The sequence below is a fragment of the Mesitornis unicolor genome, unplaced genomic scaffold (genome assembly GCF_000695765.1).
Source record: "Mesitornis unicolor isolate BGI_N332 unplaced genomic scaffold, ASM69576v1 scaffold31393, whole genome shotgun sequence".
Taxonomy (NCBI): domain Eukaryota; kingdom Metazoa; phylum Chordata; class Aves; order Mesitornithiformes; family Mesitornithidae; genus Mesitornis; species Mesitornis unicolor.
The window spans coordinates 43,559-59,866 of record NW_010174521.1 but is presented as its reverse complement, the minus strand read 5'-3'; the positions used below and the strand labels follow the sequence as shown (position 1 = coordinate 59,866).

Sequence of the window (16,308 nt, the reverse complement as noted above, 5' to 3'; positions counted from 1 at the left end):
TGATATTTGAATTTAATTAAAATCTTGTTAATGCTCTGAAATTCTATTAGGAAAAATAATATTTCTCTTTGGTGTGTGTATTTACACTTCTGTGTGCTTTCTTTTCTCCTTGGTGCAGCAATTGGAAGCAGTGGTTTCAGCCCAAGACAAACACACCAGTTCTCCCCACCACAGATTTACCCTTCCAAGTATGATATCTTTTAAAAACAATAATAGTAGTAGTAGCAATAATAACTGAAATGGGCAGATTTTAACCTCATTTAAAATAATAATTGGGTCCATCTGTTAAGTCATAATTTAAACCGCAGCAGCTTCTAGGGAATTTTTTTTTTCTTTAATGCTAAGAATGCATTTGAAAAATATTTGGAAAGTTCTTATTTTACTTATTCTTTTATTATTTATTTTTATTGTTGTTTGTCTTGCAGTTTCTGTTGTCTAGCACAGCCTATGATTATGTGTTAATGAAGTAGCAGGATTATAATAAGGTTAAAAATAAGTACATGTATGTCTGTCTAATGCAGTGTGTGTCTTACTTTCTGTCATTTGTAATCAATAGCAGACCATACCCACATATTCTTCCTACCCCCTCATCACAAACGATGGCTGCGTATGGGCAGACACAGTTTACGACAGGGATGCAACAAGCTACAGCTTATGCCACTTATCCCCAGCCTGGCCAACCCTATGGAATCCCTTCATATGGTAAGAAATCACGTCTGTGTTCTTTTATTCCTGAGGTAAATGTTTTTTAGATCAAGATTATGTGACTCTTGTGTTAGAATTCAGTGGGACAGACATGCCCTCAAACATTTCTTGTGGAAGACTGGTAATTTCCCCGTTGGAGTAAGTGACGTTTGATTTATGTATCAAAGAGCTAAGAAGCTACTCAAGAGGATGACTCTGTTTTGGGATCAAGGAGAGAGATTCATTAGTTTTTTATTGGTGGTATAAAAAAACCCAGCACTGAAATGGGAAAAGAGATCTAGGGGCTTCCATTACACAGACACAGCTCTGCTCCTCAGCAGTGCGTTAGGGTACATCAGTACATAAAGGTCTGAATTTCAGCTGATCCAGATTACTGGAACCCAAATGAATCAGTGAAGCTGTGCTGATTTTCAGCAGGTGAAAAACTGATTCAAAAAGACCCCCACCAAAAAAAAATAAATATATATATATAAACAAAAAAATCATACTTTCAATGTGTTAAAACTTCCTGGGGGTGAAATTGAGGTAAACTGCCACTAAAGCTCTGTCTGCCTGATGAAGGAGATAGTAATAAGTAGCAAATATTTCAAAAAAAATTTAATTTAAAAACAAGCTGCTGTGGGTGAGACCATATTGCTGCCAGACTGTCTGCTGGCAGACCACATAGCAGTTCGGCAGCAAGGATGCATTATTAGAAAATAGGTCTTATATTCCTCTGGGGGAATATATTAAAATATACAATCCACATGCTTTTAGCAGTATATTTTGTAAAGATACAATCAGATAATGGAAGTTTTATACCAAAAGGACAAAAATCACAGTACAAGCTATGCCCCTTAAAATAATTAAAACTCTTAAGTGCAAAACTGGCACATTTTTCATCCTGAAATCTGCAGGTTGAAATCCACTGGGTCTTAAGTATATCCTACAGCAGATTACTGTGAACAGTAGGTACAAGAAATAGATTATTATTTCCCCTTACTTTAAAAAATGTGTTTCATTTTTCTATCATCACAAATTCTGATCCAAGGAAGCATTCTTCCTGTGGCTGCAGCCCTGATTACTTACTGCCAAAAAAACAGTTATAAACATGAATTGGATGTTTCAATTTCAGTTCCATTCCACGTATTTTAGACTTACACAAACAAAATACTTCAAGGATACTTAAACTACATTTTCAAGACTAAGGAGATGGGGATTCTGCTCCCCCCCCCCCAAGTTTCTTGTTTCCAGCTGGATCAGATGGTGTGATAACAGACAACTCCTCTCCCCACCACACTCTTCGTGACCTGTTTCTCCTGTGGGCACCTCGTGTTCATACTTGGGTGATTGTGGTGGCTTGAGCAGCCCAAACAATGACTTTTTTTGATTTTTTGCTTGGTTCCTCTAGATGAAATACTGGCCTCGATGAAGTCAACTATAAAACTCCCACTGACAGGCTCTACAGTGGGACCTGGACAGGCAGGATCAATGGGCTGAGGCCAATTATATGAGGTTGAACAAGGCCAAGTGTCAGGTCCTGCACTTGGGTCACAACAACCCCATGCAGTGCCACAGGCCTGGAGAGGAGTGGCTGGAAAGCTGCTGGGAGGAGAAGGTTCTGGGGGTGTTGATTGACAGTCAGCTGAATATGAGCCGAACAATGTGCCCAGGTGGCCAAGAACGCCAATGGCATGCTGGCCTGTATCAGAAATAGTGTGTCCAGCAGGACCAGGGAAGTGATCCTTGCCCTGTACTTGGCAATGGTGAGGGCACACCTCGAATATCCTCACTACAAGAAGGACATTGAGGCACTGGAGCGTGTCCAGAGAAGGGCAACAAAGCTGGTGAAGAGTTTAGAGCACAAGTCTGATGAGGAGCAACTGAGGGAGTTGGGATTGTTTAGTTTGGAGCAGACTGAGGGGAGACCTTTTTGCTCTCTACAACTACTTGAAAGGAGGTTGCAGTGATGTATTGGTCAGTCTCTTCTCCCTGGTAGCTAGTGATAGGACAAGGGGAAATGGCCTCAAGTTGCACCAGGGGAGGTTTAGGTTGGTTATTAGGAGGAATTTCTTTACTGAAGGGGTTGTCAAGCATTGGAACAGGCTGCCCAGGGAGATGGTGGAGTCACCATCCCTGGAGGTGTTTAAAAGACGAGTAGATGTCACGTTTAGAGACATGGTCTAGTGGCAGACTTAGTAGGGCTGGATAGATGGTTGCATTCAATGATCTTAAAGGTCTTTTCCAACTGAAACCATTGATTGATTCTATGACTTCACCAAGACCTCAATTTCACTACTTGAGCTTAGCTGTCTTGCTGTCATTGGAGCTATAATTGAGAGTTGCTTCACTTGGCAACTGCTTGCTGGGGGTTAACATGCATACCTGCTCTTTTTTCTATTGTTTTGGTTTGGGTTTTTTTCCCCAGTCTGTCCCCTGTGCCTAGGACTTGGGATAATTTTGCTTAACATTTTACATTGCAGAGCTGCTTTTGACCACTGAACCCCCCAGCTTCTGAGCCAAGAGGATTTTGACATGTTTTGTTCTATTCAGGCATTGCCTTGTGACTGGGGCTAAGGTGCTCCTTGCTGATGTGCTTTATAGCAGTACTATTTAAAAGCAAATAATTATTAAAAGCTTAACACTATATATATTTTTGCATATTTAAGGCACATCATATAGTCAGTTTCCCCAAAATAAATTACATGGGCAACACTGAGATGCTCATTTGCAAAAGGCAAGAACTGGAACTTTGTTTAGAGCCAAAATTCTCCTCTTGGGCCTGCAGCTTAGACCTCGTGTACCATCTGCCTTGCCTTTCTCTCATCCAGGCAGAGAGCTTCCTGCAGGTATAAAGAGAGACCTTACAACATACAGGAAAGGAAAAATTCTGAGTTGGAATGAGAGTTTCCTTTCTTTTTGTCTCTTTATTCTGGGGCTTACTGGAAGAGAAACTTTTCTTGAATTCACATATCAACACCCCTCAAGTTTTCTCTCTAGGGCAGAGTTTGGGAAGGTGCTGTCTAGAATGCACCTCTAGCCTCTCTATTTTTCCACTCCCCCAGTTCCACTGTGGTGCAGCCACGCAGGCAGGAAGGGGGGTGGAAGGGAATGCAACTGACAGCTGCCTCCCAGGGGCTCCTGGCTCTGGTTCAGCTGCAAAGCCCTTGAGGAGGCTGGAGAATTTCCTGAAGCTCCCTCCTCCTGCCTGCTCCAGTACCAACATCTAGTGAAGGCTTTGCTTAGCAACTTCTTTTCCTTCCAGATCCTGGCAGTCCCCTTATGTTTTCTCTGTGTCCCTTCTTGCTTCCTTGCATACATTAGACTTAGGAAAAGGGAACTTTGAGGTTTGATGAGTAAAGGCCTCTTCTGGATGAGAGCAGGTGGGAAGAGTAAGTCTCAGGAGATGAAAGGCTCTTCATAGCATGGAGGTTTGCAATAGGGGACGTCACTGCCAAGTTGTCTTCACTCAAGTGGCATCCTCCTGCCGCTGCCTCTGATCGTCTCCTCCTGCTCCGTCAGAGATGGAGAGCTGAATCAGGCTGTTAAAGCTGGGCTAGAAATTTAATGCTTGGTTTAGTTAAACTTTCTCTAAGCAGTATTTAATCAGCATTTCAGAGGTCCTTAAACGGACAACAAATAGGAATCGTTGATACCAAAACATCCATAGCAGAAGTTTCCCCTTGGAAGCGAGGTGTCAGATTCATCATTGTGATTGTTTAATTGTAACATGAAACAGAAGAGGCAAGTAAGCATCAAGGAAAAACAAGCAAACAGGGTTAGTCTGGCAGTTAGCAAGTCTGGCTGAAGGAATTAAGGGTAATTAATGACAGCAGCTGAAAACTAATTATTTAAATGGCAGAAGAAATTATGCTGACATTTGTATATAGGGAGATACTGAAGTTTTGCAAACACAGTAACTTCTCAGCCTTCTGCTACTTTCAAACATTGGTTTATTTTTTTTATTTTTTTTTTAAATCCAACTAGGAAATGCACTTGGATTAACAGTAATTTTCAATGGAATGTTACTAATTCACACTTAGTTAATTCAGTTCAAATAACGGTGGTTTCTGAACAATGAGGTATCACTGAATGCCACAGTGAAGCCTAAGAGTATTGTATTACTTTTCCATTGCTTTGACTATTATTATTTTTAAATGGTAGTTCATGTTGGGACAACCTTATAATTAAAACTAAGAGACAGAAGCTGAATTGTGTGCATTTTCTCAGTGTTTCACTTGCTGATATTTATTTTCTTGTTGCCTTACAAATTGGGGGAAGAATCACTGAAGTTAGGAGGCAAATCATTCATTTAATTGGACTTTGAATTCTTTTATTACTAAATTTGGAAATAAGAGGGTAATGTGATGTGTAATGGATTTCCCTGTCAATGCAGATTAATGGCTATCTGCTATGTTTGTCCCAGTTAGGGAGATTGCTTCAGAAATAGTTCCTATCTATTAGATATTTATTTGTTAAAAAACTGAATGCCTCCTGTAGTGCTTAATTAGCTTTGAAAATAATCATTATACTTAATGCTTCTAGTTCTCTTTATCTGCTTCTAATTCCTTAGAAAGCCATTGCTCTCAGAGCCATCTAATTTTAATGTAGGAATATTATACAATGCAAATCTCAGTTATGTCATTAATGAGTGGATGGCAGGAGACCTTGGCTATGCTATGCTTCATTAAAATCATATAAAGTTGCTAATCTACCTCTGTGAAATGTCATGAATATATGGAAAAGTTAGCCTCTGGCAGAAAAGGAAAAAAGGAATAGTGCAACTTCCTGTTCATGTATAAATTTCTTTTGCAGTTATTGGAAACAGTTTTGAATTTAACCTCTCCCTGGTGAACTTCAGTTTTATGTGTGTTTTTAGACTGCCCTTACCCCATTCATTTGTGCATGCTCTCAATATTCATTCTCTCATGCATGCAATAGTAGGTATATGTTAAAAATGCTGTTAATTAAGTGATTTTATTTTCCGTCCCTGCTTGAATATGAACAAATAGTTTTGCTGTCACTAACTGATTTAGGTGCATTGTGGGCAGGCATCAAGACAGAAGGTGGATTGGCACAGTCACAGTCACCTGGACAAACAGGATTTCTAAGCTACGGTGCCAGCTTTAGCACACCTCAGCCTGGACAGGCTCCCTATAGCTACCAGATGCAAGGTCTGTATACACAGATACTACCATTAATCAGATGTAGTTAATGCTATTTTGGTTTTTGGGGTTTTTTTCCCATTATTTCTTTACAGTCCTAGGGTGAAAATGAATGTTTGCTTGAGCACTTGCCTCTGATGTTATTGTAGCTGGAGCTGAAATGGTGGTTGCCTTTGCTGAGAGCAGTGATGGGCCAGATCTCAGCAGCTTGGAAGATCCCTCGCTTAGTAACTTCATTACTTTTTAAATAGTGGAGTGTTGTAGTGTTACTGCAGTAAAAAGGTATCTCTGAATAGCAATAGTTTAACAAATAGTGAGTGTGACAAAATAAGTCCTGGAAAACGTGACAGGATTATGAATTTAGGAAGTGCCAAATATAATTTGACACCTGAGTGTGTTTGGGGAGGGAAAAGAAGATAAAAATACCTACTGCAGCTGTGGAGGTAGCAAAGTTATGACTGAAGTCTGTTTCTTTGAAGTCTATTTAAAAGCTGCAAGTCTTTGTATGTGCAAGCTATTATTATCAATTATATTTTGTAGCCTTACTTGCCTGTTTAGTTTACTTAATATCTTTCAACTTTGTTCTCCCAATTCCTTTTTTCCCTTCTGTATTGGGAAGTCGCTGGGTGTGCCTGGTTTTGGATTTTCACCACTTTAAGGGATATTTTAAAAAACCTTTGTGTACTACAAATATCTAATTTTGTATGTCTGTGTTGCAGATTTTAGAACTGTTGAATTAAGTGATCACTCACAGAATTGGACAGCATTTTTTTAAAGTTTAGCACCTCTCTTTATTAATATCATGCTCCATTTAAACTTTGCACCATCGTGCGAGCATTTGTGGGCATGGTAGTGTTAGGTTGACAGTTGGACTCGATGATCTTAAAGGTCTTTTCCAACCTTAATAATGATTCTATGATTCTACGTAAACACTCGATGAAATGTCTTGAGGCAGAAGTGCTTTCAGAGACCAAGTGAAGGAGGTTTTGCTTTAGTTCCACAGCTTTAAGGTTTTATCTATCCAGTCATTCGCTCACACACAGGAGAGATTTCTTTTTTTTATTAAATCCGCTTTTGAACTATGTTTTCAGTAGCTCCATAGGGCAGAAGCAACCATCTGACATCTGAAGTATTGCTTACTTGTAGTGTGCTCTGACAAGTAAGAGGAAGATAGTATAAGAGTAGTAGGCAAACTTTCATCTGAATGCTGAATAGTGGTGAACTTATACTTGCCTGAGTAAATATCACTGTAACCAGTTTGTTGGTTTTGCTTTCTGCAGACAGTCATGCTAAACAAAACAAATGCACATGCCACCTCCTGAAAAAAGCCTTACCGCTCTGTAGGAGAGAGCTCAAAATGTTTGCCAGCAGCAGCTATGAGGAACTCATGGATCAACATTCCAGCTTTTAAAGAACTGATAATTCATGGTCACTAGGAAAAAGAGTTATTGAAAAATCATGTCTGTGTTGCCTATAATCGCTATTGCAGTGATGCCTTCGTGCCACAGTCATGTATGAGGATCCTGTTGTGCTAACTTAGAGCCAAATAAAAGTATAGTCCACATAGAAGTTGGGGGCTAAAATAAAACACACAGGCTAGTAAGGCCTAATGTAACAATAAAGCTGATACTGTTTAGGCATAATAAACAGTCATCACACCATATTGGTTATCTAACAGCTCTAAAGGTAGGATTTTTTGGTAATATACAGAGCAGAGGGATGTCAATAAAAAGGGATTTTAGGGAGGACAATGAAGTAGTTTTGCAGATGTCTATGGGAAACTCATTCAATGGAGGGAGGAAAGGGGGAGCAGCATGGGATACCATGAGAGTGCTTGTTGGAAAATTTTAAGAGTAAGCAGTGAATTCTGGCATTAGTAGAGCAAAGCTAGGACTCAGTCAATGGACTGCATAGAGGTCTGTCAAAGGGTATTGCTTTGTTTTCCACAAAATGCAAAGTGTGTATAAGATCACAGTTGTCAAGGTCGTGAAAGGGTGGTGGTTGTCAAGAGGTAGAACAGTAAGATCTTGGTAAGGATTTCAGCTGTACCCGTTCAAAGGCAAGGATCTAAAAATATTCTGCAAAAGAAATATGTTAAAGATGACCCAGTTGTGCAGCTCTAACAAGAGGAAGGTCAGAAGCATTGATTTCATAGTAGTGTTGTCTGCAGGGCTGAGGGAGGAGGGGATCTGAGCCTGGGTTCTGCTCCAGCTGTGCCATGCTTGGGCTGAGAGCTGCCCACCCGTGCAAGGCAGCAGATCACAGAGTCTGGTTTGTGTGAAAGAGCCACATGTCAGAGTGGGAGAGTCTGGGGGTCTCCGTGGTGCGTGTGTCATTTTGTCATGCTCATGAACAGTATAGTCTGTGGATGAGGGAAAGACTGGTCTGCTACAGAAACCTTACAGACCTTAAGAATGGAAATAAGGAGAATATTCCAAAATATTTGTGGAGTTGTTAGAAGCCAAGTAGAAAGTAATCACATTGCTGTACAGGTCTTTTTTGCAGGTAAATATTAACAATATATATCTATACAATACATGAGAATGTATGTCCATTTAGTGTTTCCATTGGGCTAACTTTTGAATTTGAAACAACTTTAAATTGACATAATTCTTCCTTTTGGTTGAACAGATGTTAAAAGTAAACAGGAACATTTGTTTCCCTTTCCTCATTTAATTTTGGAAGGAGAACCTATTCGTAGTTTCAACTATTATTTAAGGACAAAATTCATTCTCTTGACAGAAGACGAGGCTAGTGCTGCCGCTGTTCAGTTGTTTGTGCAGAAACCTCCAGAGAGGGAAATGAGTTTATTCTCCCTTTCCCCTCTAGCAGTATATGGGCAGGCTGCAGCCTCAGCCTTGTCATAGCTTGTGAAAGCTGTTCTTCATCTCCTGCGTGCGGCTGCTGAGCTGCTAAATGGGAATAATGGATCCCACAGCCTCCTTCACAACCAAGCATTACAAGACGGTGCACTCAGGGCCCTGCTGGCATTCTCGCCTGCAGTAAAGGGGCTTTCCTAGCGGCCTTGCAGTTGTTGTGCTCGTGCTCCCTGGTTGGGTTTACCTCACACTCCAACACTTTGGAGTTATTCTGGTTCCTCTCCGTGAGGCCAGTGTCTCTGTGCGACGTAAAGGCGCTGCCTCGCTGTGCGTGTGCAGCCAATTAAACCCAGTGCTTTTCCTTAGCCTGCTAAAATTACAGCATGATTACTGATCACCGAACAATAGTGGAGGGAGAAACTGCCAACTTTTGAAAATGATGAGGAAAATTGCTGCCTGTGACTCCTTGCTAAGGTTATTCTGGTAACTGGATTTTTGTTTGTTACAAATTTATCATCCCTATAACGGGGGATGAGGAGGGTAGAGGATTGGAAGAAGACCTAGGTGGTTCTGCCGCTCTGTTTCCTCACTCCTCCCTACCTTTACTTTAGTGAGTATGTTATTTAAGCTATTTTTCGTGTAAGTTGCTTCATAGATGGAAGGGTACTAGACCCACGATGAGCACCAACATTGTTTTAGTTACCAAGACTGATGTTTGAGAATATACTAACCAATTGGTTTGGGAATTCAACCATAAAAAAGTAAACGTTAAGGTATTCGGTTATTATTATACAGTATAAAAATATTGTGCTGCATGGCTAAGCAGTTACTAGGACAACAAGGGGGAGTTTGCCAAGGATTTTTAAACACTGTAAGCAAACGGAAGAAACCTTGAGTTTAAATAGCCCATCTGGCCCTCTTAGGCTTTCCCAGGAGAGCTGCTCTAAACTTCTGCCACATACATTGTACCCTGATGATAGACATAGCCCATGGCAAGGAGACTGAGCTAGGAAAGCAAATGGACTTCTGTGGCCAATACACAGGGGAGGACTGCATCCCGCGCCTCGCAGCGGCATGGGGGCAAGCCCTGCGCTTGGAGCCCATGCCCTGGTCCCAGCAGGGTCCAGCCCTCTTCCAATGCTGAACTAGGATTTCCTGCTTTAATGTGGGTCCGTGCTTTTTGCAAAATAGACCTTTGACCTGTAATTTACAGCTTTTATCACATTTTAAAGCTACGTAGCTGGCCAACTTGTGTCAGCAAATCTTGTACATTTCATAGAGATTCTTATTTTTGTGTTTGTTCAGCTAAGGCAGGAACAGCAGCTTTATGCCTTGCTGCAGCTGATTATTTAAAAACCAAATGGCAAAATTGGAGTATTTTAAAAACAACTTTAGGCCAATAGTTCTGGGTGGCCTACAGAGCCATTTGTGAGAAACCTGCTTCATGTTTGTTACGGTCTAGGAGACCCCTACCCCTCCTCCATAGGAGCCAGCGCTGACCATGAGATGAAAGAGAGAGATCTGCGTGCTAGTATGTGTGTGTCTTTGTTTGAGAAGGAGAGATACTGGCTGGCATGCAATTACTTTTCTCATTTGCTCTTGCAAATTATTTGCCAAACTTTCTGTGGGAAGATAATGTATTCCTCAAAAAAAAGGTTTTGGTTTTTATTTCCTCTTACAGCTATGAGGGGCCTTTTATATCTTTTTAGAATGACTCAAACCACGCACCTATAAAACCAGTGCTTGAATGTATTACTGCATAACTCAGAAATAACTACAGAAATAAAAAGAGACACAGTGACTTACATTCTTCCAGCCAAAGCACTCTTAGAAATAAAATAGCATTTCAAAGTTTTGCAATTTAAAATATTTTTCAGCTGTATTTTGGCTCTGGGGTTTCTTATAATAAAAAATAACATCTGTTTTCCAATTTTAAATTAAATTTAAAGCAACATGTTTTTCTCATTAGTACTGTTTATCTGTACTATCTGCTAAACTTGGATGTCAACTCTTCTGCTGAAGTAATCTGATTTTAGTTCACAGGATTAGTAGTATCTATCAGCAACCGCAGAGCTTTTGCACTAAGAGCAAATAGAAGAGAAATGTTTACAGTCATTATCACACATTAAGTTTAAGCTTCACCTTTTACTCCCACTGCTGTTGGATGTATTTCACGTCTACTTTGAGGCTTAATTTTGTGCATTTTTAGTAACTTTTGCAATCAAAGCATTTCAGTATTTTTCCTTCTGACTTCTTACTGCTAGGATACCTATTGGTTGTATTTTTTTGGTGTTTGAAAAAGTAAATAGCTCACAAATGCCCTTCAGGGCTTGCGCCAAGCGTGCAGCCCTGCCTGCATTCCTTGCTGTTTGGAGTGGCAAGAAATCTCGCTTTTCTCAATGAGTAACCACTGCATAGGTATTTGGTTGTTAATTGAGTTGTGTCAGGTACATCAGAGGATAGGTGCATGGCTCCCTGTTGATCTCCATCTCTCCTTGCCTCCTTTGGTCACCTGCAAGCTTTTCCTCCCAAGGTTTCCATATATCTTTGCACTAAGGCAAGGTTTTGGTGGCAAGGGAGACTGTAAACAACGTGGGTGCTTTCATGTGAGCTTCTCGCTGACTGGTGCTCTCCTGCTGGACAAATTCAATAGGTTGCTCATTACAGACTTTCTGGTGGCTTATGTAGCTTCACCCTGTGCCATCCATATGTCTCAGCTGGTGGCTGTGTCACTCCCGGGTTATAACCAGTGAGGGCAAAACAGCTGAAAGGGGGTTGCTGCCCTTTTAGTGGAGCAGCGTCTCAGGTTAGGTATTAAACAAGAGCCCCATCTGTCTATTTTTGGTGGCTCATGGTGGGGGGAGGGCAAGGGAGGTGAAGGCAGTAATTCAACCTCTGGGCTAAATTCATAGTTGAGTCTCCCTTTTCAGAGAGGTACTTTTTTCCCTTGTGTCATGCCCAGTAGACTCTATCAAAAAAGAAGTAGGGTTTGTGGCCCAAGGCTGTCTATGATCGATCAGCACATCCTAATGGCTTTGCAGTTGGGCTCTACTGTTTGGAGCAGGGAGTTATGGCTTTTGCTGTTGCTTTGGGTGCTGAGGTTCAGGAAGGGGAGAGGACCTGGTTCTCAAAGGCAGTAGGAGAAATGGAGCCAGTGGGGCTTCAGTGAGTGAGACGGCATCTCCTGGGACAAGTCTTGCCGTTATTGTTCAACAAAAGCTGAAAGTAAAGAAACCCTCATTACTTCCACAGCACTGAGGATTATTCAGAGGGATGGGATAGCCTAATATTCAATCAGACCTGATGTGGCTCCAAATTCCTGTGTGGTTTTCAAGTTTTTCTTTTTATTGCAATAATGAAACACAGGGTATAGGAACAATGAATTATCACTTTCCCTATATTAATATGTTATAAAGCTGATGACAGCCAAATCAGTCAACATATGGGAAATATTACAAATATGCAATATCCTTATGATATAATTGCGTGATGGAAGTTATTTTCCAATACTGTGTTTTAGTAATTCACATAATTTTTCATTTCATTTCAGGCAGCAGTTTTACAACATCATCAGGAATATATGCAGGAAATAATTCACTCACAAATTCTACTGGATTTAATAGTTCACAGCAGGTAAATTTGTAAATATGAGTAAAGGAAACTTTGGCAAACTTAGAATTCTCATCCACTGAAAAAATAGCTTTTTGAATGAAATTAGCATCCTTTCAAGTTAAACTAATGTTTATAAATGTTTTTCTTCAATTTGTCATCTTACAATAGTAGAACTAATTGTCCGAGATTGATGTTCTTCTTCATACATCTTCAGCAGTGTGTCTAATAAACTGTTTGTAGGAGAAGACATACTAAATTATGTGTAATTTAGATTTCGTTTTACTGCCCTGCAGTCTGAGGTCCTACAGCATTCAGTCCAGGAAGCATACGTGCTGAAAGTCTGACATGTGTTTGTAGTTACATTTTGGAATTTATACTAAAAAGTAGCAAAACTTTGATGGACTATTAGGTTGCTTTTTTGTCTTGCAGGAATATCCCTCTTATCCCAGTTTTGGCCAGGGCCAATATGCACAGTATTATAATAGCTCACCGTATCCTTCACATTACATGACAAACAGCAATACCAGCCCAACAACACCCTCCACGAATGCAACATACCAGCTTCAAGAACCACCATCTGGCATCACCAGTCAAGCAGTTACAGATCCTGCAGCAGGTAATTACATGGATTTTATGGTCCCTATGAGGCACGTTTTTGTAAGTTGAAAGGGGGTCGAATTGGATTTTTTTGGTGTGTGTGTAGTAGTTGATTTTTTTTTTTTAATTATTTCTTAATCCTGAGCCTGTGGCACATCTTGCACAGATTCTAACAGAAAATAGACTAAAGAAAACCCAGGATCAGTAAAAGTTTTAAAGCTTGTGTGAAATACAAGTTGTTTGTATTTATTTGTAAAATGCTTGTGTTAAGAATTGCAGACTATGGGTTCTAAACAAGAACCTGATGCTTTTAAGGTCTGTCTTCATTAAGATAAACTGCTTTGATTTTTCCTAGGACTGAAATCGAGAGGCCTTCAGACCATAGCCCAACTGTCCACTTGAAAGAGGGATTTTGTGTTTTTCACTTTTTGAGGACATAATGCTTGTAATGTGGAGTTAAAATTGCATAAGTGTTTCCATTTTAAGAAAAGGTTGTCAGTGGCTCGTCCTTCCCAGCCGTTTTACCTTTCTTGCTGGAATTTGGCAGTCCTTTACTAGCTGAGATTTTTTTTGAACATTTGTGCCAAACTACTCCAGCTGTTCTTTGGAAATGAGAGGCGAAAAATACTTTTCCCATTATTAAAAAAAATAAAAATACTTTTTTAACAGCTCAAGCATGTCAGTAGTTAGTAAGTGGCAGAAGTTTGAAATCTGTCAGAGAGAAAGTCCAAGGTTGCAGATGTGTTTCTCAGTTATGCAGTAAGAGGCAATTATGATTTGGCAATGTTATCAGGTTTTGTTTTGGAGTTTTGTTGTGTGAGGTTGTTTTTAGTTTTCTTGAAGTACTTCATGGGACTGATCTTGCATGTGCAATGTAAGCTTTAATATCATTTGCTAAGACTCTCTTGCTTTTCTGCCTGAGTAAGTACCTGATGAAAATTCATGCAGTGTTGTCTCTTTTGATACATTTCCTTAAAGCAAGCAGGGAAGAAAATACAGCTAGCGTGTGCATTTATATACACAAGCTCACTTATGTGTCTGTTGTATTTGAGAAAGGAATCTTTCTAAATATCTGAATGCATATTGGAGTCTGTGGCTTTTAGAATGCATGGATGCATATTAGAATTTACATAGTTACTCTGCTTTTCACTTTGTTTTTAATTTTTTATTTTTGTTTTCTTGTGGATTTTTTTGCCTTTCTTTTTAAGATGGAAGCAGTAAGTTCCTCTTACCCCAGAAAACAAATGTGATCAATTTTAGCTTTTATCAAGATACTAACACTGAATCATCTGGGTCTTGATCTTTTGTAAAATCTTTGCATCAATTTTTTGAAGTAGTTGAAATTTCCTAAAAGTAAACACATATGCAGAGAGAGGAGATATATTTTTCCCAAGCTCAAATTTACTGGCTTAAAGGCTGTCTCCCTATTTAAATAGTTTTCTGTGCTATTTATTAAGTTCCTATAAGCTGTACATCCGTGGATGCCTTACCACTGCTTCATTAGACAGGTTTCTTGGTCGTGTGCACACCTTCTCTGGTGTTTCTGGAATTGCTGTCTCCTTCCCTGAGATATTTCTGTTATCGTTTTAACAATTCTGAAAAAGTTCCTTGAAATGGTTTGCAAATAACAAGTCTTAATGTAGTTGCGGGGTTCTTTTGAGCTGGATGCCTGTATCGCAGGCAGGGACACATTTAGGAAAATACCTGTTGTGGGCCCCTCTCTGTTAGAAGGAGCTAATGGAAGCAATCTTTCTGTTCCCCTTCATCAACACAGTTGCAGTTGGCAGAAGGTATAGGGCTAGACCAAGATTTCTCCATTTACCTTTACACATTTGCCTTTATGCATTTAAGTTAGGATCAAACCCATTTAGGCTCCTTTTGTATTGAGTGGGGAGAGATCAGTACCTCTATTGAGTTCAGTTTAATTACAATTTTAATCTTTGGAGGTGCCAAAGCCTCTCCAGTGATACGAGAACAGCATAAAGTGGCTGACATACCAGCATTGGGTTGCTAGATTAAAATTAGGTGAGAACATTTCGCTGCCTCACAAACCTTCAACCCTAGTAAAAGGGAATTGAGGACCAGTCAGTGAACCCAGTGCTGTGCCTGCCATTTCCCCTTGGACAGTGTGAATTTTTTACTTTCTTCTTGCTAAAGATTATTGCAAACCCTCAGTTGAGCTCATACACAGTATATTCAAAAGATAAAGCAAGTCTGGGGTCAAAAAATAGAGGGATCAGCATGGAGAAAGGGAATTCTGGTGAGGTGGGGACAAGTGAAAGGCATATTAGAGAGAAGGAAATTCACAACTGGATCAAAACCACAGAACAAAGGAGCAAACTAGCTATATTTTAATTACAATTAGTAATTAAATTAGTCCGATTTCTGTAGGATATTTTGCCACATCTGGTCAAGTTAATTTGCTGTTTCTCTGCCACAACTGGCACACTGCATATGAGGGACGGTGGAGAGCAGTGCAGAGCCATCACATGAGGCTACTGTACCCTCACAGTAGGATGGGCTCCAGCTGCTGAATTGCAGCTGTTCTTGCTGGATGTTGATACCCCTAGACGTCTTGTATATTTAAAAAAAACATGTAATCTCTGCGGTTCTGAACTATGCCAGTACAAGCACAGAACAGCCTTCAGACTTTGCAGAGGCACCAGAATAATTTGACAGACATAGGTGGTTCCTGTGAATTTGGGCCAGTAAGTGAAACAGAAGAATCTGGTAAGAAACATGTGAAAAGAGAGCAAGTAATCATGTGCTCTTGTGACATTTTTAGTAGAATTTTGCAGACTCAGAAAGCTCAGATAATGTCACTTGAAGTATGTTTAATTCCTTGTCCAAATATAAAATAATCCTTTTATGGTTTCCCACAGTTCCTAGTTAAATATGCAAGTCTTTTGACATGCAATCCAAGACGTCCAGGAATTCCTGTAGAAGAACCTGAGATTTTCTATGCTTAGTGTTTCTTCTTTCTCTTTCCTTTGTGGATCTGAAAAATTTCTCATATCCTAGATATGACAAAACTTTTTGATTGCACAGAGGTTGGTAGTCCCTCTCTACATAAATGAGACATACAAATTAATTCTATTTTCCTGTGAACACAAGGCTGTATTTTTGCTAGTAACATAATCAGAAGATTATGAAACAAAACAATAAATCTCAGTATCACGTTTCAAATGTTTAATGTGTGTTTTGTTCAGATTTCATTGGAAATTTTGTTTCAGTTCAAAAGTAAGAATTTTCAAAGATCCGAGAGATTTTTTTTTTCCATTTGTAGAATTCTAACTTTCGCTTTACAGAACAGAATATTTTTCATCAGAATAATGACAGAATGTTAGGGTCCTTCTGGGATGAGCTTTCAATGCATACATGAGTAGATTATCCCAGATACGAAAAATGAGATGTTGATTTTTCATGGGAGC

General features: G+C 39.8%; 1 protein-coding gene across 1 annotated transcript in view; it reads left to right on the top strand.

The window, feature by feature from the left end:
* The window catches only part of EYA1 (EYA transcriptional coactivator and phosphatase 1), a gene marked incomplete at its 3' end in the record, with an annotated part of 80,036 nt that overhangs the window by 20,565 nt on the left and 43,163 nt on the right, over positions 1-16,308 (top strand). Inside the window, exons 6-10 of the mRNA XM_010181082.1 lie at positions 119-188; positions 557-702; positions 5,721-5,858; positions 12,219-12,301; positions 12,710-12,896. Coding sequence (XP_010179384.1) covers positions 119-188; positions 557-702; positions 5,721-5,858; positions 12,219-12,301; positions 12,710-12,896 — 624 coding nt within the window. The remainder of the gene's footprint in view (positions 1-118; positions 189-556; positions 703-5,720; positions 5,859-12,218; positions 12,302-12,709; positions 12,897-16,308) is intronic.